Source organism: Bubalus bubalis, chromosome 3 (assembly GCF_019923935.1).
Source record: "Bubalus bubalis isolate 160015118507 breed Murrah chromosome 3, NDDB_SH_1, whole genome shotgun sequence".
NCBI lineage: Eukaryota > Metazoa > Chordata > Mammalia > Artiodactyla > Bovidae > Bubalus > Bubalus bubalis.
In genome coordinates, this window is record NC_059159.1 from 88,305,652 (window position 1) to 88,331,467 (window position 25,816).

Here is a 25,816-nt window from a genome sequence, read left to right on the forward strand (position 1 = left end):
TTGCCTAAATTCAACCTGAATGGACTGAATGGATATAAATTGATGACCAAGACCTAAATAGTGAAATCTCAAGTTTTCCTATACAACCAAAACAAAACCAAAAACTTCCTACTGTTCAACTTTTGTTTCAAAATCCTTTGCCATTTCTAATTGTGTAGCCAATATTTATTGATTTACATGTGCAAATTTCCACTGTTTAGAGAAATCCTCTTTTTTTTAAAAAAAGAAATTGTGCTGCTGAATAATACTGAATTCTACTCACAATATGTATTACATTTCTTACCTGCCTCTTTTTTGTTCTGTGAATTTCTGGTGGTATGGTGATGAAGACTTAGATTCTTGGGGTGAAAAGTAAACGTGCATAGAGTATTTTTTAAAGTTAGGGCTTTCGTATCAGTGTAACCCTCATCAACTCCAAAATATATTCCCCCTGGACAGTGGTTGAATACTGTTGTTGTTAAACACGTGTTAGAAAGTCAGATTTAGAGTGGTTAAAAGTCTAGCAAAAGATTTCAGGAAATCAGAGGGAGACTTATAAACCAGATTTCCTGACTTGAGGCTGTGTTCTCAGACCACCCACAAAAATTAATTGTTCATTAAAGACCTAAATAAAGAGCTTTTAACAATTTTACTGTCAGGATGAAAAGTATGGAAAGTAATGGCTAAAAACACATGTTCCACTTAATTTTTTGTCTCATAAGAAAATAAAAAAGCAAAATGATATTTTATAAAAGTAAATATACTTCTGTTTTTCAATTACATTATGCTTCAAGCAGATAATCTGATGACAAGCTAATTATTTTATAAAGTTTCCAGAAAACCATTTCTACTTAAGGATAGAATTTTATCATGTAGTAAAATGTGGGCACAAGCAGTAAGTAAACACTGAATGTGAGATTATGATTTTTAAAAACCATAATTTGTCAGCTCAAAAATGCAGCTGGGAAGCTCTTCTAGAGTGTGTGAAATGAAAACTTAGAACAAAAATGAAATGAAGGACCAAAAGGGTCAGGTAATTGTGTTTTCTAAAGTTTCACAAGGTATTTGATGTAGCAATTCTTAAGACTTAGCAAAATATTCAACTAGTTGAATCTGGAACTAGAAACATATAAAGGAATTCAGAGATCATTTCCTCAGAGATTTTCAAACTACGGTCCATGAAGTGTGAGGGAAGTGTTAGTCACTCAGACGTGTCCGACTCTCTATGACCCCATGGTCTGCATAGCCAGCCAGGCTCCTCTGTCCATGGAATTCTTCAGGCAAGATTACTTGAGTGGGTTGCCGTTCCCTCCTCCAGGGGATCTTCCTGACCCAGGGATCGAACCTGGGTCTCCTGCGTAGCAGGCAGATTCTTTACTGTATGAGCTACCAGAGGCTGGTTTCTACATCCTTCAGATCTCTGAGCAATGTTCCTTTATCTCGCTTCCTAATACGATTTCCTTTGAGGAAAGGGTTTGAGAGCTCAACACATTTGTGAACTGCTGCTGGTTCTACTTCTTCACTTAGATGTGAGGAAAATAAAGCCCAAAGTGTTTGACTTATATATGGATCTAACATCAATTGTCTTATTATATAGTCAGCCATTATCAAGGTTACTGTAGCTGCATCCAACGGCAGCCCCGTGGGAAACTGTCACAACAGGCCTATTATTGAAGTGCGATTCTCTCAAAACATGGTTTTTATTAAAAAGAAAAAGAAAAAGAATTTCTTAGATTTCTTTTTTTGAAACTGCTTCCTGTGTTAGTCATTAACAGGTATATCAAAACAACGTATTCCCATAAACATCAAAGTGATTGGCACTTTCTTCTTAAACAAAGTAATTTTCTATGTAGGACAGACAGAGCGACTGGAAACATTATTTTATTGAAATGTTTAAAATGTTGAATTAATAATTATGCAACAACCAAGGGTAAGCACTTATTTTTAAGGTAAAATCTAACACTGCTCTATAAAACCTCATTTTCAACTGTTTGTTCACATTATGTAGACATAGGCAACACAGCTGAAGATGACTTATATGTTCTTATAGTTTTATGAGAATTAATGGATAGTCATTTGTCTCCATTTTGAGGTACTATCCTTTTTTCTTGTCAAAATAATACAGTTATACATGTGTGGATTAGTTACTTAAACAGTGCCAATTAACAGGCTTTCATGAAGATGGAGCTAGAATTTATTTCATGTGCTCATTTTTAAAGGAACAGACATACAATTTTATAACCGTTAAATTACCAAAATTTTCAAAAAGGTACTCCATAAATACTGGCTCACTTGGCAATAAAACTAAAATATTCATAGACTGCTGATTACCCTTCTGGAAAGAATTCTGGTAACATAGGCCAATAGCCACAAAAATTCTGAAACTCTTATGAGTTTAGTCCAAGGAAATAATATGAAGGGAGAAAAAGACTTAGGTATTAAGCTATTCATTACATTATAAAAGAAAAGTTTAAATGAAATGAATGATCTTCTGTAAGTATATAGTTAAATAAATTATTCTAAAATAATCAAAATAAATTATTATGTAGCCATTTAAGTAATCATTAAAGGAAAGAGGTGGGGAGGGAACCTTTTCCAGCAACACAAAATGCTGTTCATGTTACAGACATGATGGAGCAGAGATTGGAATTCGTCTGGTGACTTTTCAGGAGAGATATGTTTTAAAGTATAAATAAAAGCAAGTGGCATTCCTTTTATTGCATGGATGATGGGGTAGAGCTGAAAAAATAACTGAGCCTAAGTCTACAGTACATTGATTTTTTTTCCCTAGTAATAAACTATTTTCTTTAAATTAATCTCTGATTCTCCTTGGATACATCATGTTATGCAGAAGACCTGACAAACAGTCTTCATCTGTTTCCTGAATAGATAAGTTCATTCAGCCAGAGGAATAGTTTGTTCTCAAATGAACAGAACTGCCTCCAGACTAAGTTGTTGCCTGGCCATGATATTGCTTGTTCTGAACTTTAATGAATCAAGGAAAGAAGGAAACACTATTTCCTCTGATGCGACTCTACAGCCAGAAAACGTGCATGGGGCATCTAGACTGAGGTATCTACCTCATGGGAAGACTTCAGGATTTGGCCCCATTGAGATGAAAGAATCTGGTCCACACAGCACTTCCATATGCTAAAGCAACTCTATTCTTAAAGCAGCTGAGTCTTCCCTCATGGATGCCAAGAGCTTCTAGACTAAGTGAACACCATTACCTCCTCCACAGGTTGCTGAGCAAGGAAAGAAGTCCGTCTCCCTCCATCGGTGGATGATAGGCTGATAGAAGATGAACTGGACTGTACTGTTCTCGGGCCCCGAGCTGCGGATCTGTAGGAGACAACGGCAAAGCACAGGAGCTAGTGTGAAGGAGGGGTGCCCTCTGGGCTCCTTGTAGCTTGGACAAGGATGTGTGGTAGTGATGATGGTCTCAGGTTGTGTCAAGGACCGCAATGGGAGAGAAGGGGCAGTGGCAGCATCACCCATCTTACCATCTAACCAGCAAACGGTCCTTGCAGAAACCATCACTATCATCACTTCAGCTCTGCGGCCACAGAACAAGGTCTCAACGTGTGATTCTAGCAAGACTGTATCCCAAGCCACTGACTCCCTCACCCTCTTTTATTTTCACCCTCTCTGGTACAACAGGTAAAATTATATGAATTTTTCAATGTAGGTTCAGAAATAGATAATTTGTTCTAAGAAAATTATAAATGCAATCTGCTTCAAAAAACTAAAGGTACTGTCACTGTTCAAGAGAAATAAAGAGCTAAAGAATTAAGTAGCTCCTCTCACTCTGAGACTTCCCTGGTGGCTCAGACGGTAAAGCGTCTGTCTACAATGCGGGAGACCTGGGTTTGATCCCTGGGTCGGGAAGATCGGCTGGAGAAGGAAATGGCAATCTACTCCAGTACTCTTGCCTGGAAAATCCCACGGATGGAGGAGCCCGGTAGGCTGCGGTCCATGGGGTCGCGAAGAGTCGGACACGACTGAGCGACTTCACTATCACTATCACTATCTCACTCTGAGACATACTGTGAGTTTCCTGGCAACTGTGTGATTGATAGATCTTAATGTGCAAAGTTACCCATGGGAAGCTCACTGAAATGTAAATTCTTGAGTTCAAGCCCAGAGATGCAGGCAATTTAAATGTAGAGAGTCCGGAAGTCAAATTTTGAAAAGCACCAACTTACATTACAAAAGCATTTATTTCAAATAAAACAGGTGTTTATGGAAATTATAGCTCTTTTGTTTTTTTAAAAGAGGGGAATGTGAGGCAGTTCTTTCCAACTATTAATAATTCTTTAATAGTTTAAAAATACAAGGTTGAGGAAACAAAGTCAAACTGAAAGAGAAGGAAAAGTATCCAACAGGAACAACGCATTGCTTTTACAAAGACAAATGACACAGTATTTGAACAGTTGGGCAAAGGCAAGGCTTGGGCTATTTCTTATACTGAAGGAAGGTCTATGGAAAGACTGGTGGACCACCTACTACTCCAACTCCATCCTGGCAGTTAGAGGAGCAACAGTCCGCAGATTCATGTCCCGTACGTCTTTGCTAATGTTTTCAAGCTTAGCATTGTTCCAACTGCCCTTTACCCAGGAAAAATTGATGGGTTTGGGCTTCAGCTTTTTTTTTTAAGATAGCCTTATTTTATTCTGCTACTGAGTTTAGAAACGATTAAGCACCTAGGATGCAAAGAAAGAAGGATCAGGTGCTAACCCCTGTATCAGTTTTTGGCACTGGGATGAGAATATGAGATGTTCCTCAGAAAATCTGGGAGCATTGCAAAGGGCAAAGATGAGAGGAAAGCTATAGAATATCTCACATTATGACAGGATTCTGACACATGGAGCATCCCAGTTTTTCCTGATTAAAATAAACAGTGATACGATTCCCTACTTTAAAGCAAAAACAGCTGAAGCAATACCCTGTGTTTCACAGAAGGGGAGCATGGCCTATAGATTAGTATTTTTCAGTCTTATGTGTCAGATACAGGATATCTAACTGCTTGTTTCAGTTCAGTTCAGTTCAGTCGCTCAGTCGTGTCCGCCTCTTTGAGACCCCATGAATTGCAGCACGCCAGGCCTCCCTGTCCATCACCAACTCCTGGAGTTCACTCAAACTCACATCCATCGAGTCGGTGATGCCATCCAGCCATCTCATCCTCTGTCATCCCCTTTTCCTCCTGCCCCCAATCCTTCCCAGCATCAGAGTCTTTTCCAGTGAGTCAACTCTTTGCATGAGGTGGCCAAAGTACTGGAGTTTCAGCTTTAGCATCATTCCTTCCAAAGAACATCCAGGACTGATCTCCTTTAGAATGGACTGGTTGCATCTCCTTGCAGTCCAAGGGACTCTCAAGAGTCTTCTCCAACACCACGGTTCAAAAGCATCAATTCTTCTCCCCTCAGCTTTCTTTATAGTTCAACTCTCACATCGATACATGACTACTGGAAAAACAATAGCCTTGACTAGACAGACCTTTGTTGACAAAGTAATGTCTCTGCTTTTTAATATGCTGTCTAGGTTGGTCATAACTTTCCTTCCAAGGAGTAAGTGTCTTTTAATTTCATGGCTGCAATCACCATCTGCAGTGATTTTGGAGCCCCCCAAAATATTCACTTAGGTGGCTACAAATACTTAATATTGGTATAGTTGTCATTCTATTGCTTTTCTTACAAATGGAAGCATTTGTAAACTCTGCAAAGGCAAGTATCATTCATCTTGCATACTCTTCTTTCTTCAGCATCATCCACAGTGCTTGGCACACAGCAGGTATTCAAATAATTGCTGAATGAATGTATGAATGAACCAACTAATGAATGATACTGATTATGGTCCTTTTAAGCATTTTCAGAATTGAAAACTATTATTTGTGACAAATTCTTGGAAGCCTTACAGCTTCTTGAGAATTTGGTGGCAAGAGTGGTAAAGAACACACCTGCCAATGCAGGAGACATAAGAGATGCAGTTTTGATCCTTGGATCGGGAAGGTCCTCTAGAGGCAGGCATTGCAACCCACTCCAGTATTCTTGCCTGGAGAATCCTATGGACAGAGGAGCCTGGCAGCCTACAGTACATGGTGTTGCAAAGAGTTGGAGACGACTGAGGCGACTTAGCACAAACTGCGAGAACATCCCCAAATTAAAATATAGTAGACTGAGGCATTTGGGCTTCCCTGGTGGCTCAGACAGTAAGGATCTGCCTGCAATGTGGGAGATGTGGGTTCGATCCCTGGGTTAGGAAGATCCCCTGGAGGAAGGCATTGCAACCCACTCTAATATTCTTGCCTGGAGAATCCCCATGGACAGAGGAGCTTGGAGGGCTACAGTCCATGGGGTCACAAAGAGTTGGACATGACTGAGCAACTAAACACAGCACAAAGGCATTCAATAAAGGTTACATTTTTATATACATCTTGAAGTTTTCTTGAAGATGCCAATCATTTCTTTTCGATAAAGTGTTGGTAAAATTGATTATGTTGATAAAATTGATAAAAAGAAGCAGATTGTTACAACATAGCCCTTGCCCAATAGTACTTTCTGCCCTCCTATGAAAGCTATCACTTTAAACAGGATAGTAGCAGAAAGGGCTTATAAAAATGCTAGTTATTATTGGAATAAAACATAGACTCAATTTTTCCACTGTTTTAACAGTTGGAAATGCTAAGATTCGAGGTTATTCAGTAAAAATAATGAAAAAAAAATGTTAGCACCCAACTTTATTTTTACACTTCCTATAGTGTTTTCTAGTCCTCCCAGAATGCCAGACCTCAGTACTGGGAGACATAGATAACAGTTCAGCCCACAGGCCCTTGGCTCAGGGTTTCATGAGAGATGTTGGCTATGGATTTACTGCCCAAAGTACTTGAGTAGGGTAGTGGATCAGAGATGCTTCTTTGGAAATAATAACTGTAATGTTGGCTAAGGAACAAAGAGGTGGAAGCAATGTGTCAGGACTAAGATGCTGAGACAGGGAAAACTAAGGTCTAACGGAAGGCTGGTCTCGGCGCTCATATGGAGAAGGTGGCAGAGAACTGAGCAGAGTGGAGCCAGAGGAGGCAGGACTGGACCGGGGCCTGCCACTCTCAGTGTCAGAGAAACGTGAGGAGTTGGTTCTCTGACTCTGTCTTCAACCTAGCTGTACCATTGGTAAAACAAGGTGGGGAACTCAACAAGAAATGTAGTATACAGTAATTAGAATTGACTGGCATAAAGGAGCATATTTATTGGAGGAATCACTACCTGTAAAGGTTGAGTAGGAAAATGAATCACTATTTATTACATGCTTCTTTTTTCCCCCCATAGTTAATTTAGTGTTTTCCTCTCTAGAATGTTTGGCTTACAAAAATGGTTTTCCCTTTGTATGAGCATAGGTGGACAGGTATGGGGTGGCCATCCAGAGACAGGCTGGGTGGCAGGGTGAAATCAATCTGTATTTAAACATTTGCCAAAGTTCAGCCTCCATGAGAGAAAGGAAATGATGATTTCAATCCTACCCGAGATTCACAGGCTGCCCAAATTTCACAAAGTCTATCTTTATCACATTAGCTTGTGGCAAGTATCTGTAGCTTTTACTATCTGTTCATTTTATTTTGGTACTTAATTATAGTCATCACTATTTCAAAATTCCTACTCAGTGTTTTTTCTCTCAAACGGCATCATGAACTAGGAAAGGGAGGATACCATATTTCAAAGTCAAGCTGCCTCAGGCATGAAGAATCTCCTTAGAGAAGAATACACATGAAAGTTCTGTAAACTTACTTCATGAAGTGAACTCTCATAACTTTGTGCATGTGATTTCTGCTTAGGAGCCTTGCCTATTGTTTTGCCTTTAATAAAAACAATTTGGGGGATGCTGAATTATGTATGGGGTTATGCTTCCCTGATAGCTCAGCTGGAAAAGAATCTGCCTGCAATGCAAGAGATGCCGGTTTGATTTCTGGGTCAGGAAGATCTGCTGGAGAAGGGAGAGGCTACCAATCAATCCAGTATTCTTGGGCTTCCCTTGTGGCTCAGCTGGTAAAGAATCTGCCTGCAATATGGGAGACCTGGGTTCAATCCCTGGGTTGGGAAGATCCCCTGGAAAAGGGAATGGCTACCCACTTCAGTATTCTGGCCTGGAGAATTCCATGGACTGTATAGTCCATGGGGTTGCAAAGGATCAGACATGACTGAGTGACTTTTACTTTCACTTTCATGCTTAAGTCTGTCCAGAAAGAAATATGAAGGTGTCATCTCTGCTTAAATATCCTAACTTTGCAAATAGAAACCACCAGCTTTCTATTCCTTAGAGTGCTTAGGCAAAAATTATGCTATTAATCTTCCTAATCAAATTCCCCAACTATGAAAATGTAATGCATTTAGAAAATTATGCTCTTTAGGAAATAACTGTTCTCTAGTTGTCAGTATATGAATTGTGAATCAGTGTTCTTGTTCTTAGTATGATGATTGGTTACTATTCTTCAGTGCCTGCGTGTGTGTGCCAAGTCGCTTCAGCTGTGTCCAACTCTGTGACCATATGGACCATAGCCCACCAGGCTCCTCTGTCCATGAGGAGCAAGAATACTAGAGTAGGTTGTCATGCCTTCCTCCAGGGGATCTTCCCGACCCAGGGGTTGAACCCATGTCTCTTATGTCTCCTGCATTGGCAGGTGGGTTCTTTACCACTAGTGCCATCTGGGAAGCCCATTCTGCGGTGTATTTTGGCTACTTTGATGGCTTAAGTACTCACTCATCACTTTTTTCTAATATGCTATATGGCTTTCTTAAATTTTAAAAATGGTTCAAACTGAATGTTTATAAATATGCCTTAGTTGCTTTCACAAGAAGAGCTAAGTTCAATGTTCTGAAAAAGAATACTGCTGCTGCTACTAAGTCGCTTCAATTGTGTCTGACTCTGTGCAACCCCATAGACAGCAGCCTACCAGGCTCCCCCATCCCTGGGATTCTCCAGGCAAGAATACTGGAGTGGGTTGCCATTTCCTTCTCCAATGCACGAAAGTGAAAAGTGAAAATGAAGTCGCTCAGTCATGTCCGACTCTTCGAGACCCCATGGACTCCATCCATGGGATTTTCCAGGCAAGAGTACTGGAGTGGGTTGCCATTGCCTTCTCCAGAAAAAGAATGACTAAAAAAACCCCCTCTTCTATCTGGGAAGGTCCTTCTCTTTTACTGGGTCTGTAGCTTCTGAAAAGATAGCCTGGTAGGGAAGAAGGGGATGCTAAGCCAGATAATTATCTAGCCAATAGCCAATCATCCTCAACAGTTAATGTGATTATAGGTGTGCCTACATCCATTTGTCTTATAGCTACACCTGCCAAACTGTTCCTGGGTATACCACTTGTAAATCAATCAACCTCGGACCATCTTCAGAGAAGTGGTTGTATGCCATGGTGTAGAGAGAGTATTGTAAAAAGTTTGACCAGAGGTTAAAGCATTTGAAAAGATGGAAAGGAAGTCATTTAGTTCTATTTGCTTTTATACACACTACCTCATTCAATTCCTCACAAAGACTATGTGGAGAGATTCTTATTACCATTTTTCAAATAAGTAATAGGCTCCAGGAGGTAAAACAACATACTCAAGGTCACACCTCCAGGAAGCAGGACAATATACATAATTCTAGAGTGTCTATCTTTTTTACCCCTCTACCCTAGCATTGCCAAAAATGTACAGCCAACGTATGAATTACAAATTTTTGGAAGACATGGCTTCCCTAGGAAAAAAGATGAGTGCTTAGTCCATTTGTAAAGGTGGCCAGAAAAAGAGATTCCAAAAAATAATATATAGCAATTCTCACTGTGAGAAAAATCTTTCTTTCATGCAAAAAGTCTTTTTCTTTTAAAAAAAGCAAAAATGGTATTTGGACAATAAAGTTCCTTGGAGACGTTGACAAAGCACCATTCTGACCCCGATGTATTTCATTCAGAAAGGAAGTTGTTGCTTAAATAAGTGTATAATGCAAAAGAGATTATACTTTGAATGACAATGAAAACTGAATTATAAACTGTGTATATAATTTTTAAGCACTGAAATCATGAAAGATGATAAATAAGCAAAAGGTAATCTTTCATTTTTAGCTATTCCCTGGGGAAAATTAAGGAAGAAAAGGTTGCTTCATTATAAATCACTGGGAATAAAAGTAATTTTGTTCTTTTTATTTTATATCTTCTTATATTATCTTGCTCATTTTCAAGTTTGAGTAAAAGGATTTTTAAAAATTATAATCTATTTTATACTAATTTTACATTTATTTGATTCTGATCTTTTCTAATGAAACTTTCATCTCCTCTCATTTGCAACCTGAAGCTAGGTCAACAAACAGGATATAATGAAAAAAGTCACTAAAATGATAGCTTGGCCTGTTTTTGAAAGAAGATATTTACAGGTTGCTAGGATCTAGGAAGTTATCATAAAGTTTCCCAAAGTTAATTTTTCCTTTAATATGTACTTATACACAGAGAGGAAAAAAATATCCTCTTAGCCATTCCCTTCTCCAGGGGATCTTCCTGACCCAGGGGTCAAACCCAAGTCTCCCACATTGCAGGTGGATTCCTCACCATCTGAGCCATCAGGGAAACACTCTTAGAAGCAACGCAGAAGACTAAAAATAGTTGGAGACAGAAGTAAGGAGACATGATCTTTGGTCCTGGCTTGTCATTGGCCTGAGCTAAGGAATGTCACTCAACTTCCCTCAGGCTCAATGTCCTTGCAGGCAGAAAGAAGATGTCACCTCTGTCCCACTTCAGCAACTGCCATCTGGTGAAAGTTGCTTGTTGGTGCTTATTGGGCTTTTTATGGAGCTATGAAGACGGATATAATTCTGCCTTTGAGGAACACACAGAGGGGAGATGTGATGTAAATTGGAATCTAGGGTCGAGTCACAGAATGCTTCTGGAAGGGGAAAGTCCTGAGGTACAAATATGAGTTAGGGAAGAGAATGCAAGAAGAAAAGAACATTGCAGCTAGAGGACACAGCATTACGTGAAGGTAAAGAGTGCAAGATGTTGGGGGACTTGCCAGTCATACAGTTGACTGAAACAGGAGAGGAAAACTCAAAGCTGAGGTGGGAAAGGTAGACAGAATCCAGATTATTGAGAGTTACATGTGCTGGGCTATGGCTTTGCATTTTAGTCCCAAAGCAAGGAGTGGAAGTGAGGGGCAATGCAGGATCGTGAACAGGGAAAACACTCCGGTTTTTAGAAAACTCACTCTGAAGGCAGTATAGACAATGGCTCAGCAGCTGGGAAACTAATTCAGAGCCCATCACATTAATTCAGGTGAGAAACACATAGACCTAAATTAAGAGACGAGTGGCAAGAACGGAGAAGAAAGAATGGTCTGGAGAGATGGCATGGAGGTAGAGCTGACAGAGTTTAACGTCTAACTAGGGGTGTACAGGAGAAGGGAAATGGTGTGAATCACAGGTTTCTGACTGGGCTGGGTAAACAGTGTGGTATTCCACAAGAAATCAAGAAGATAAAGTAGGTTTCTGGGGCTAGACAAGTCCAATTTTGGACACATTGAGCTCATTGTCCCCGTGGGTGATGTGCAGAAGGCAGCTGGCCATATGAAATGCATTTGACAATTCTGCGAACTGTTCCAGTGTGGATAATGTTACTTGAATTCAATTCTATATTTTCAGTATGTGTATTAACTCTTACAAGGCCACTAGGTACATTAGTGTAAGTGGTTTATTCTAAGGGGTTCAAAAACTTAAGATAGCTCTCATTTTTTACTGTATTTGTTTGTTAAACTGAAATTATTTAACTACCTGCAATGTCATTTCTATTGTGAGCTATCTCTGATGGTTTATGGGTGCTTGTTCATGGGCATGTAGCTGGCATCTGGACTGAATTAAAAAGGGTTACCACGCAGATGGAGACAGAGGACAGAACTCTGGAACCCTTCTTTCATGCAACCTCATTGCCCATCACATTTTCCTAAATGCATCCCTACTTCCAGCTGCCATGGGGTCATCAAGCCTTGGCTTAAATCACATGTCCTCTGGCTTCAGGTCCCATGATGAAAAATTTATAGAGTTCTGGACACATTACAAGTTTTACAGCTTTACAGCTGAAATCCTTCTAGTCCTTCTGACCTACTGAAGGAAAGAAAATATGTTTTATTTTATTGGGATTCCCAAACATTTCTTTGAGTATATACATTTTCCCTACAGAATGTGTATGTTGCTTCCAGCAATGTGTTTCATATTACCTCGAAGAGCAGGGACGCTCTGATAGAAGGAAACAACTTGGTCTTGTTGCCAGTACAAGAGGAAAAAAACAACTTGCAATTGGAAGCATGATAAAGTTTATGGATTATTAATTTGCCTTTCTCTTAGACTGAGGATACCTTATATGAGTCAATGACTGTACCCAAGTTTGTTTTAAAAATGGTACGTATCCCTAACTCATCATATGCTGGCTTTTCGAGGGGAGGTCTTTTTACTAGCTTATACACACACAAATATATATAAATGTATGTATGTATGTATTTTCTTCCTAGAACCTTAAAATTATCCATGTTCTTATTGCATGTTCTTATAAAGTAGCTCATGCTTGCTCAGTTGCATCTGAGTCTTTGCAACCCCAAGGACGGTAGCCCACCAGGATTCTCTGTCCATGTGATTTTCCAGGCAAGAATACTGTAGTGGGATGCCATTTCCTACTCCAGGGGATATTCCTGAGCCAGGGATCGTACCCACGTCTCCCGAGTCTCTTGCCCTGGCAGCAGATTCTTTACCGCTGTGCTCAACACCCTTGAATTAAACATTTCCTGGATAACAAGCTTTCCAATCTATGTCAAAGCCTAAAGTCTCTCTTTCTTCAGGGGATTATAAGTAATACTAGTTCAGATGTGGCTTGAAAACGAGGTATCTAAATGGGCTCACCTTGACAATGAAATCTGCTGTAAGTGGTCCAGCCATTCTCAGTATCTCTTTGTCTGGAAATTTCTGGAAGTCCACACTAGAATTGTCCACAAGAAAGATGCCTGTAGAGCTGAGACTGTTTTCACCTTTAGCCCCCTGGAGGGTTTTGGTTTCCAGATCTACATAATCAAACACAGGAAAAGGAAAGAAAGATGTTCCCAGGGCTACCACAGACCACATGCAAGCACATCCCATACAAAGTCTAGAGCTACAAGAGGGAGAAGTATCATTCTTTATAGGGCTGACATATTTGAAATGTGATAGAAACAAAATAGATAGGCACTGCTGGATCACATAGGAATTGATGCAGCAAATGAAATTATTTTAAAAGTTATTAATCAAGAATTCAGGGCTCCCTGTCAAAAAATCTTCAATTCCCTGGATGACTTCATTTGGGTACCCTAATTTGCCACAACCATATTCTTTGGACTAAACCATCTCATCCCCCATATATCTTATTGATTTCAGTCTTTACAGCCCTCAGTCTCGAATTTACCCAGTAGTTTTCTTTTTTGTCTATGAGACCCAGGGTACCTCTCTGAGTTCCTTAAGCACTCATTGGGTAATTTGATATTCATGTGTTACCTCGCAGTTATTGATACTTTGTGGTTACTTATTACACATGGGCTATTGTTCAAAATGAAAAAAAAAAAAAAAAAACCTACAGTGGCTTAAAGACAGAGAACTATCCTCTTTACTTCTCTTTCTTTTTAAAATCCTTTTTAAATTCAGTCCTGTGTACTTATATGGCATCTCATAAGAACTTAGGATGGAGAGAAGAACGTCTGGATCCCTGGAGCATTCCAATCTGAATTTGACCAGTGACAAAGCCTAGGCAGCATCTTTTGTTTTAGGAAATCAGAGCATGCTGGGGAGGAGGGTAATTTTGATATATATTTCAAAGCAGGTTAAATTCTCATGTGATTGAGTACTTTAGAATAATTGTCTGCTGCATGAAGAAATGTGGTTCAGTTCAGTGTGTTCAGTCACTCAGTCGTGTCCGACTCTTTGTGACCCCATGGACTGCAGCACGCCAGGCCTCGCTGTCCATCACCAACTCCCAGAGTTGACTCAAACTCATGTCCATTGAGTTGGTGATGCCATCCAACATCTCATCCTCTGTTGTGCCCTTCTCCTCCTGCCTTCAATCTTTCCCAACATCAGAATCTTTTCCAATGAGTCAGTTCTTCGCATCAGGTGGCCAAAGTATTGGAGTTTTGGCTTCAGCATCAGTCCTTCCAATGAATATTCAGGACTGATTTCCTTTAGGATGGACTGGTTGGATATCCTTGCAGTCCAAGGGACTCTCAAGAGTCTTCTCCAACACCATAGTTCAAAAGCATCAAATTCTTCAGTGCTCAGCTTTCCTTATAGTCCAACCCTCACATCCATACATAACTACTGGAAAAATCATAGCTTTGGCTAGACGGACCTTTGTTGGCAAAGTAATGTCTCTGCTTTTAATATGCTGTCTAGCTTGGTCATAACTTTTCTTCCAAGGAGTATGCATCTTTCATTTCATGGCTGCAGTCACCATCTGCAATGAGTTTGGAGCCCAGAAAAATAAAGTCTATCACTATTTCTACTGTTTCCCTATCTATTTGTCATGAAGTGATGGGACCAGATGCCATGATCTTCATTTTCTGAATGTTGAGCTTGAAGCCAACTTTTTCACTCTCCTTCACTTACATAAAGAGGCTATTTAGTTCTTCTTCACTTTCTGCCATAAGGGTGGTGTCATCTGCATATCTGAGGTTATTGATATTTCTCCCAGCAATCTTGATTCCAGCTTGTGCTTCATCTAGTCCAGCATTTCTCATGGTGTACTCTGCATACAAGTTAAATAAGCAGGGTGACAATATATAGCCTTGATGTACTCCATTCCCGATTTGGAACCAGTCTGTTGTTCCATATCCAGTTCTAACCGTTGCTTCCTGACCTGCATACAGATTTCTCAAGAGTCAGGTCAGGTGGTCTGGTATTCCCATCTCTTTCAGAATCTTCCTCAGTTTGCTGTGATCCACACAGTCAGAGGCTTTGGCATAGTAAATAAAGCAGAAATAAATGTTTTTCTGGAACTCTCTTGCTTTTTAGATAATCCAATGGATGTTAGCAATTTGATTTCTGGTTCCTCTGCCTTTTCTAAATCTACCTTGAACATGTGGAAGTGCATGGTTCACGTATTGTTGAAGCCTGGCTTGGAGAAATTTGAGCATTACTTTGCTAGTGTGTGAGTTGAGTGCAATTGTGCAGTAGTTTGAGCATTCTTTGGCATTGACTTTGTTTGGGATTGGAATGAAAACTGACCTTTTCCAGTCCTGTGGCCACTGCTGAGTTTTCCAAATTTGCTGGCCTATTGAGTGCAGCACTTTCACAGGATCATCTTTCAGGATTTGAAATAGTGCAACTGGAATTCCATGACCTCCACTAGAAACATGGATAGACTAAGTCTAACAATGGTTTTAAAACTTGCACAAAGACCCTTGGTTTTGGCAAGGGTTTTTTAGCAGAAGCAACCCCTGGTAGGGTAGGGTCTCCTAGTCATTTAGTCAGAATGACTCCCCTCTTGTACATTCTGTAGATTGAGGTTTTGGAGTTAAGGACAGTTTTCAGGTCTCTGGAGGCACTAAGATATCCAATTTAGTTACACTAAATTACTCTAGATGTTGTCTACTTCAAGTTTCCTACTAGAAGGAATAGCAATGGGTAGAAAATGGTGTCCAATTAATGCCCATGTTCCAGATGAAGTTGAGCAGCCCTTCTCTGGGAGTAGGTCTGGCCTTCCACCCAGGCCCCAATGCAGGGAGGACTTCATGGAAGAATATAAGGCACATGGAGACGACATGGAGTGGGAAAAGCATAGTGGTTATCATCAGAGGAAAGCAGCTCTGTGTCTCTTTTCCCTAGCCTTCCCTCCTCCAGCTGCCTTCGCTAATTTGTGGAGGGATCTCCAGGACATAAATTAACTTAGTTTTGGAAAACTCATGAAGATCTAAGCCTGAGTATCTGATTCAATTTCATCACCAGGCCTCCCAGCTATCTTTCCCAAAATACTTCTGACTAATGATGGGCTGGGCCTGGACAGACTATCTACTCATGTGGAGTGTGTGTTAGTCACTTAGTTGTGTCCAGCTCTTTGTGACTCCATGGACCATAGTCCACTAGGCTCCTCTTTCTGTGGAATTCTCCAGGCAAGAATACTGCAGTCAGTAGCCATTCCCTTCTCCAGTGGGTCTTTTTGACTCAGGGATTGAACCTGGGTCTCCTGCATTGCAGGCAGATTCTTTACCATCTGAGCCACTAGAGAAGCTCCCTAAATATTTACAGCTGGACTCATATTGGGCCAGCTTCTGGGACTCAAGGATAAAAGGGCTGCAAGAAAAACAGGGCAATATTTATTCACACATTTATTTTACTGAGTTATATTCCAAACACCAAAACTGCCTTAGTTATACATATGTTATCAATAGTATGCCTGTTGGCAGAAAAAGCAGATTCTGTTTTGCTTTTCATCATTTATGATTATCATCTGAAGCTTCACCTATCCAATCTCTAGAGTAATTAAATCAAACAAAGCCAATTCTTCAGCTTCTTAGGAATCATACAATTAGGAAGTCTGGGATGCCACTACATTTATAAAAATGAATTTTCCTCTTACATCTATTCCTTTGGGTGGGTCCTTTCTTCTGCAATGAGGAGTAAATCCGCCATTTGGTGATGGACTGGTCTAGACTTTTTTTTAGCCTCTCATTGCACAGAAAAATACTTTTTTTGACTGAGGTTGTTACACCAGCAGTTAATTCTGTCCAGTTCTCAAGGGGAAAAACAAATCATTTGAATGGTAATAGTGTACAAACATATATCATCCTTGGACATGTGAACAATATATTTTGGGGGGTTGTTCAGGGTTAAAAAAGGACTTGGGTCCATATAAGGTGGTTTCCCAGAATCTTTTGACTTTGCCTGGACTGTACCTTACTTATTCCTTTATGTCACATGACCTCTTAAATCCCACCTTTCCCATGACATGCAATTATTTTTATTTTTAGAAAGACTTCAGTAGGCTCTCTGAACTTTCACAGGCTCCAATTTGTCTCCCTCTTGTTTGTCTTTCTGGAATGATTTCATTTATAATCCAATTGCCAAAAGATAATGCTTGCTACCTAAATTGGCTTCTTAGGCAAGTGTGTGGGAGGGAAGAGAAAGCAGAAGATGATAGATGGCTCTGGAGGAAGCTAGGAACAGTCACAGCGGAGGAGATCAGAAATGCTCAAGGGACCAACTGAAGAGAAGCCTTTCAGTGAAAGTGAATTTTGCAGAGAATGCTGGCATATCCTGTCCTATTCTCTCCCGGTGTATAGCCTATAATTTTCTCCTTGTGATTTACAAGTTTCCATCTAAACAACACTACATGGTAATTAAAAAAAAAAAAATAGATGTGGCTATGTACTGCTGGCTTGGCATGACTAAAGATCAATTCTTGCCCAGGCTCTGGTTGGACACTGCTACCATTTGATCTTTGGGGTTATGATTACCCTTCAATCCTGAATTCCAAAAGCTATCTTCAAGATGTTAGGGTCTTGCATTATCTTTTCTACCTGGTGTGCTTATTTAGACCCCACAGTTCTCTTTAAATGCCATCAGGTTAAGACTGTGAGGAGTTTCTATGTTCCTCTGAATTGATGAAGTAATGGAGCATGAGAGTAGAAATTAAAAAGAATGAAGAAGAGGGAGGGAAGGTTGGAAAGAAGAAGAAAAACAAGAGGTGAGGCAAGGAAAAGACTGAGATTGACTGAAGAGGAAGAAGAGGGAGAATGAGAAATAACATGCACAAAATCATAAACATGTGCTTAACTCAGGACAATCTATTGGAAGCATCAATTTTGCATCTTTCAGGATGACTGTGGTTAGAGGTAATAACCAGAGAGGTTTCTGCTATCTCCTAGGCAACTGAAAGAGAAATAGAAGTACTCAAAATATCATATTATGATAGAGAATTAAGATTCGTATTCCTAAATCGTAATCTTTTCTGGGGGGAAAAAAAACAGAATAATAATGACTTAAATTCTCAATATCCAAAAGTCAACAACTGAGTTTACTTACACAGGTGATCAGGTCCTTTTAAGACAAGACGTATATGTCTGCTTCCATAGGGAATACCAACCACTGTGTTGTCCACTAGAGAGAAAAAAGCAGAATCTTAAAACACATAATTTGATACAAAATTACTGATTATGTCCTATGTAAGGCACTGATTTACAAACACCCCCAAATGACAATCTTTTAAAAATGTGTTTAAAATCTGAACACCAATATGTGGGAATCAATTTACACTTTCTACAAAATAAAATATGCTGAAAAAGCTGGTCACTTGCTAATTCATAGGGATCTGGCCTTTGAAAAAAATACATGAATTGTGACATATTGAAAAAAGAATTTACAAGTGTTCGTTTCTAATGTTAAAACCTGATCCTATATCCTCATATTTTAAACTGGAGCAGTTGTGTAGAATTACAAAAAGAAAATAAGTTCTAATGCTCTAAAGAAGATTTTATTATATTAAAATCTGGCTTTCCCTTGAGCAAAGTGAGTATGTTGGATGAGTACCACAGATCAGAAGGCACTAGGCACTATCTTGTATTTTTTTAACTTTCTAGGTCAGAAATCATGCTTTCCATTCTTTAATATCCTTCACACTATCTACAGCTAATACTATATTTTGTGAGTGTCCCAAAAATGTTTACTGACATTCCCCAACATACCCTATTGATTTTGAAAATTTTTAAAAATTGACTGAATTAGAGATTATTTTAGAAATTATTCAATTTTCATCCTATCTGAAAACTGAGCCACAATTCAGTGGAAGCACTCCTCAAACCTACATTTGCTAAAAAATTAGAGGAACATAACATGTATCTCAAATACATCATAGGTGTGCTTATTTAGAACTCTATTTGTGAAATGAATCCTTTATATTTGCATGGCACTGAAGAATTTCACTTTCCCCTAAACTTTACTATTTATTCTGTTACCCTAAACTTATAATATGGGCAAAAAGGATGCTATCATTCTGATTTGATGACGAAGAAATGAGGCCTCTGAGAAGTATAGTAACAGAAGGTCAAAGACCAGGAGGGCATTTCAGAAGACAACAGAAAGGCAGGTATTTTTAAACTCATCAGCATATTCAGAAACTCTGTGGGATTCTTTGTTTCACATCTTTCCAGCATTATACATTACCATCCTATCTATCACTGGAAGAATTTCATTTGAGTAAAAGAATCCCCAAAGCTAGCCAATTTCTCTGAACCTTATCATCCTGTCTTTGGGAGAATTTAATTTCAATAAATGAATTTCAGACATTCTCTAACTTCTCTGACTCTTAGTTTCTCTGTAAAACAGTGAAACCAACACTTACTTCACAATACTACTGTTAGCAGATGTAAGTATGACTATAGATATGTATACCAAGCAGACATATAGTCTGGAACACAGTAGGTATTTTGTAAATATCATTTTATCTGTCTATTCCAAGTATCCTTAAGGACAGAGACTGAAATGCTGTTTACTTTGATGATGTTTTTAAATGCTCCAAGGCCCGGAGCTCATAGCCAGCTGAATGAGAAAGAAGAATCATATGCTCCCAATTTCTTCCCTAAAAGGTTACATTTATCAAGTTTTCTACAATATTGAACATTCTACACACATTACAACCTTTTAGTTGTTTTTTAATGCCAGGCACTGTTAAAGAAAAGGCTGGATTTTGGATAGCTAAGAGTTTGTGGCACAGAAGAACAAAATACATAAGGGGAATACAGAAAAGGAAAACAAATGTTGAGATTGAGCCCATAGAGCTTTTAACATCTTGCATTAAGCCATGGGTATTTAAGCTTATAAAAGAAACTCAAAGCAGTTAAAACAATGGGCTTTCTAGAAATAGAAAGTCTTTGTTTATCCACAGGTCAAGTAAAGTGCAAGTAAAAGGAAAGCTCTCTGGCCCTGCAGTGCTCAGCAGTGGGCTTCTGACCCCCACATGGCTCAGCAGCCTCCCTCTTGTTCTGCTGAGAAGTGACTCACTTTCCACATGCGGGGGCATTAACCCAATTAACTCAAGCTTTTGGCTGGCACCGTCACCTTTGTACACTCCCCAAGGAAGATGGAGAAGAGCCTAGAAGGTTGTTGGGGGAAGAGGGTAGGATGGAGAGAGTAGACCAGGCAAGATGGAATGTCTCCAGATTGCCCTCTGCTCTTGCCATGTCAAAGAGAAATACGGAGAACTCAGGCTAGTGCCAACTTGAACAGTCAGCAATGCACAGCACCAGATGTAGGAAGAGTCCCCACTTATCCTCCTATGGTTCTATAAAGGGTGAACAGACAACTGGTAGGTCATCAGGCAACTGCCAAATTCATTATTTTATTCCATAGATACTATCTGAGTGTCTCCTAGTATCAGGCTTCATGTTGTTGCTAAGCTGTGTCTGAATCTTTGTGACCCCAAGGACTGGAAGCACACTAGGCTCCTCTGTTCATGGGATTTCCCAGGCAAAAATACAGGAGTAGGTTGCCATTTCCTTCCCTAGGGTATCTTGCCAACCCAGGGATCGAAGCCGCATCTCCTGCATTGCAGGCAAACTCTTTGCTGCTGAGTCACCAGGGAAGCCCACATATCAGGTACATATTCAGTGACAAAGAAGACAAACCATTGGTCCAACATTATGGTTCCTACAAAAGGGACCTAAGATAAAATATGCAGGGAAATACCACATACCATACTCCAATCATGGAAATTACCAAGCACATTAGTTTCTTAAGACCCCTGAACCAAAGAATTCCATTTCACTCTATTTAACTAGTGTGTTCCCAATGTGTTCATCCGTGGAAACTTTTTATGTATTGTCTTTTCACACTGTCTGATACATCTCAGAATATACTTTGAGATATGGTGCTCTTCACTTGGCAAAAAGCAAGATAGGAAAAAAATTAATTTTATTTGCCACATATTGATAAAAAGCCAGTCTTTGAGTTATAGATGTATTAATAATTGTCTCATTTGATGATAAATTCTCAATGATTAGGGATTGGTTGGAAGATTCTTCTACTTGCTGTCGAATACAGTATGGTGCACAGAGAGGTGTTTAAGAGACTGGAGAAGAGAGAGTGGAGGAAAGGGAACCCTCCTACACTGCTGTGGGAAAGGAAACTGGTGCAGCCACTATGGAGAACAGCATGGAGGTTCCTTAAAAAACTAAAAATAGTTATAGATCTTCCATATGATCCAGCACTTCCACTCCTGAGCATATAGACAGTGAAAACCATAATTCAAAAAGATACATGCAACTCGGTGTTCTTGAAGAAGGAAATGGCAACCACTCCAGTATTCTTGCCTGGAAAAACCCATGCACAGAGGAGCCTGGCAGCCTATGGTCCATGGGGTCGCAAATGTCAGACACGACTTAGAGACCAAATCACCACCAACTCGATGTTCATTGGAGCACTATTTACAACAGCCATAACATGGAAGCAACCTAAATGCCTGTCAACATATGAATGGATAAAGAAGGTTCCAATGCACAATGGACTATTACTTAGCCATAAAAAATAATGAAATAATGCCATTTGCAGCAATATGGATGAACCCAGAGATTATCATACTAAGTGAAATAAGTCAGACAAACATCATGTGATATCACTTTTATATGGAATCTTAAAAAAATATACAAATGAACTTATTTATGAAATAGAAACAGACTCACAGATACCGAAAACAAACTTATAATTACCAAAGTGGGGGAGGGAGGTGGGGGAGGGAGATAAACTAGGAATTTGGGATTTATATATATATATATATATATATATATACACACACTGCTGCTGCTGCTGCTGCTAAGTCGCTTCAGTCGTGTCCGACTCTGTGCGACCCTATAGACGGCAGCCCACCAGACTTCCCCGCCCCTGGGATTCTCCAGGCAAGAACACTGGAGTGGGTTGACATTTCCTTCTTCAATGCATGAAAGTGGAAAGTGAAAGGGAAGTCGCTTAGTCATGCCCAACTCTTAGCGACCCCATGGACTGCAGCCTACCAGACTCCTCTGTCCATGGATTTTCCAGGCAAGAGTACTGGAGTGGGGTGCCATTGCCTTCTACTATATATAAAATAGATAAACAACAAGGACTATATAGCACAGGGAGCTATATTCAATATCTTGCAATAACCTATAATGCAAAATAATCTGAAAAAGAATATATATGTGTGTGTTTGTATAACTGAATCACTTTGTTGTATACATAAAACTAACACAACACTGCAAATTAACTATACTTCAATTAAAAATGGTTAAAAAAAGACACTAGAGAATGTGTGAGAAGGCTGGTTTTATCACCTGCCTCCTGAATGATTAATTTGGTTGGTATGGCTCAGAGAAGGAGATGGCACCCCACTCCAGTACTCTTGCCTGGAAAATCCCATGGACGGAGGAGCCTGGTAGGCTGCAGTCCACAGGGTCGTGAAGAGTCGGACACGACTGAGCAACTTCCCTTTCACTTTTCACTTTCATGCACTGGAGAAGGAAATGGCAACCCACTCCAGTGTTCTTGCCTGGAGAATCCCAGGGATGGCGGAGCCTGGTGGGCTGCCGTCTATGGGGTCACACAGAGTCGGACACGACTGAAGCGACTTAGCAGCAGCAGCATGGCTAGTAAGGTAGGTGGCTACATTCTCTTACCATGCTGTGCATTTCTTGGATGCTCTTCCCACAAAGGCACACTGCCCTATGATCAAATGCATCTGCTCTAATCTGTTCTGGCTTTGTTGACAGAACCATGATGCCAATCAACAGAACATATTTCTAGGTTGTTAGTAAGCAATTCTGACTTCCTTCAGAAATTAGATAATCTCTCTCAGTTAAAGAGACAAGTTTTCCATGGGAATCATAAATTCTGTCATTTCACATGTATAGGATGTAAAAGCCCTTTGCCAGAAAAACTGTTCTCAACAATTTTACCTAAAATATTTCCTCAAAAATCTACAAATGTATATATATTTCACATTTTTCAATAAACTTTTTATATTTGTTTTTAATTTTGTCTTATATGGATTTATTCATGTGATTCATTACTGTATCAGAAAAATTGACAATAATAATTTTTTTAAAAGACAGGATTTCCCATCCTGATATCTGAGCTTGTCTTGTTTTTAGACCTGTTGGTAAGTTTCATGCTTTTAGAGATTCTTCTCTGTAAGCTTATGAAGCTGATAGTTAATCTTATTATTATTTTTTAAATGAAAGAGCCACTGTTAATATAGTTGGCTACAGATAAAAATAATGCGCTAATGGAAGCAACCTAAATGTCCATTGACAGATGAATGGATAAATAAGATATATAATATATAGACGAAAACAATTCAATACTACACCACTATAAAAGGGAATGAAATAATGCCGTTTTTAGCAACATGCAGGGATACTGAAATCATACTAAGCGAAGTAAGTCAGAGAAAGACAAATATACGATATCACTTATATGTGGAATCTAAAATATGAGACAAATTAACTTATTTACAAAACAGAAACAGACTCACAGATGTAGAAAACAAATTTACGGTTAACAGAGAAGAAAGGGGATGGGGGAGGGATAAATTAGGAGTTTAGGATTAGCAGATACAAACTACTACAAACAAAATAGATAAATAGCAAGGCCCTACTGTATAGCACAGGGAACTACATTCAATACAGTAATAGACCATAATAGAAGAGAATATGAAAAAGAATATATATACATATATATATAATGATATGTATATTATATATATATACACACATACATATATAGGCTTCCTTGGTGGCTCAGATGTAAAGAGTCCACCCACAATGCGCGAGATCTGGATTTGATCCCTGGGTTGGGAAGATCCCCTGGAGGAAAGCATGGCAATCCACTCCAGTATTCTTGCCAGGAGAATCCCCATGGACAGAGGAGCCTGGCGGGCTACGGTCCATAGGGTCGCAAAAAGTTGGACGTGACTGAGCAACTAAGTACAACACACACACACACACACACACACACACATATATATATATGATTACATATATATATATATATATTACATATATATATATATGATTACATATATATATATATTACATATATATATATATGATTACATATATATATATATGTAACTGAATCACTTTGCTGTATACCAGAAACTAACACAATATTGTAAATTAACTATACTTAAGGGAGAAACTAGTTTGTCAATCTTGTTTTTTTTTTTTTACTTACTCATAGCATATGGCATGCAGGATCTTAGTTCCCCAACCAGAAGATCCAACCCACACCCTTGGCAGTGTAGTGTGGAGTCCTAACCACTGGACTGCCAGGGAATTCCCAATAGTCTGCCAATCTTGAGGAGATTTGAATGGCTTTTTTTTTCTCTTCATGACAACTTTATTATTATTAAAATATATACAACAAACTAAGGTGAGACTGTGGGTTTGAGGCTTTCAAAACCTGTCCCCACCCCTACTGTTTATCAGCACTTGTGCAATGGAGGATGCATACTGGATAGGCCAGACAAAGTGTAGCCTTCTCTCCAGCTGAGGAACTTCATCCCTACAGATGCCTAGGTCAAAAACTTTGGAGACATCCTTGAATTCACCTTTACCTCTAATCAGTTACAAAGTCCTATTGTCATTAGAGTCAAAATATCATATATAATTGATTCTAAGAGGAGCAATTGTTCACATCAGAATATAGATATATGTGTATATATAAAGTCAGAATGCACTGCACCGTCAATAGCATTTATATTCTCTCTCACAGAGGTAGTATCCCTGTCACAGTTATCTTTGCCTACATAGGTACCAACCAACATCAAAACAGGCAATACATCAAATTGGCACAGTGGATATCAGCAGCTTGGAAGAAGATGACAAGACGATAGTGGAACACGGTATTTAACCTCTTGGAACCAAATTGTTGTGGGAGTTATAAGGAGATAAGGAATCAAAAGCACTTAACATTTCCAAAGTGGGAGCCGAAAGCATGCTGCTTCTAAATAATTGCAAAACTGAATCAAGAACCCAGGGTCAAAATTTCTGTTTCCTGTCAAGATGAAGGAACAGGGCCCAGGCTTAACCTCCTGCCTGAAACAATCAAGAAGTCAGAAAAAAACTGTATGAAATAGTGACTTTCAAGACCCTGAATATTAAGCAAAAAAGGACAGCAATTTCTGGGATTCTGGAAAACAAGAGAAGAACCTTAACATTGCCCAGCCCGAATTCTGCCTTGAAAGACTTTTCCAGGCCATCCATGGAAGTGGGAACTTGGATAGAGGTTGGAGGCTTCCCTGAGTTAAGGAGACAAAGATAATAAGGGTCCAAAGACATCAAGGTGACTAGAGTTTGAAGGACAGGTTATCTCTCTGTGCCCAGAGAGAAGAGAGTAATACGTAGACGACTCTGGAGATTTAAGACCATTCCTTTAGGTGTTCAGCAGTGATCAATATACTAATCAGTACATGTGTGTGAAAAAGCAACCTGAGGCCAGGAAAAGAACTACATAAATAGGGAAACACAAAATAGAACCAACACAATTCTAGGACTGAGAATATATTATTCCAGCAGCCAGGCTGGAAAATTAAATAATTCATGGAACACTGAGTATTCAGAAGAGTCTTGTCTCAGTAGCAGGGCACATTAGTTACCACTGTGGCTTTGGTCCATCTATCAGATTTTAAGAACCAAAAGGATCAAACTGATTCCAAGTAACTGCTTCTGGAGCGAAAGTCAGGAATATTTATAGGAATACAAAAATATCTAGTATCCAAGAAGATAAAATTTGCAGTGTCTGAAATTAGGTCAAAAATTACCCAGCATGCAAAGAAACTCCC

General features: G+C 39.4%; 1 protein-coding gene across 4 annotated transcripts in view; it reads right to left on the reverse strand.

The window, feature by feature from the left end:
* The window catches only part of ADAMTSL1 (ADAMTS like 1), a 1,120,403-nt gene that overhangs the window by 284,732 nt on the left and 809,855 nt on the right, over positions 1-25,816 (reverse strand). For all 4 annotated transcript variants that reach the window (XM_025279016.3, XM_044939811.2, XM_044939812.2 and 1 more), the window contains 3 exons: positions 18,031-18,105; positions 12,889-13,046; positions 3,210-3,321 (listed from right to left, as the gene is read on the reverse strand). In XM_025279016.3, the coding sequence (XP_025134801.1) occupies positions 3,210-3,321; positions 12,889-13,046; positions 18,031-18,105 (345 nt within the window). The remainder of the gene's footprint in view (positions 1-3,209; positions 3,322-12,888; positions 13,047-18,030; positions 18,106-25,816) is intronic.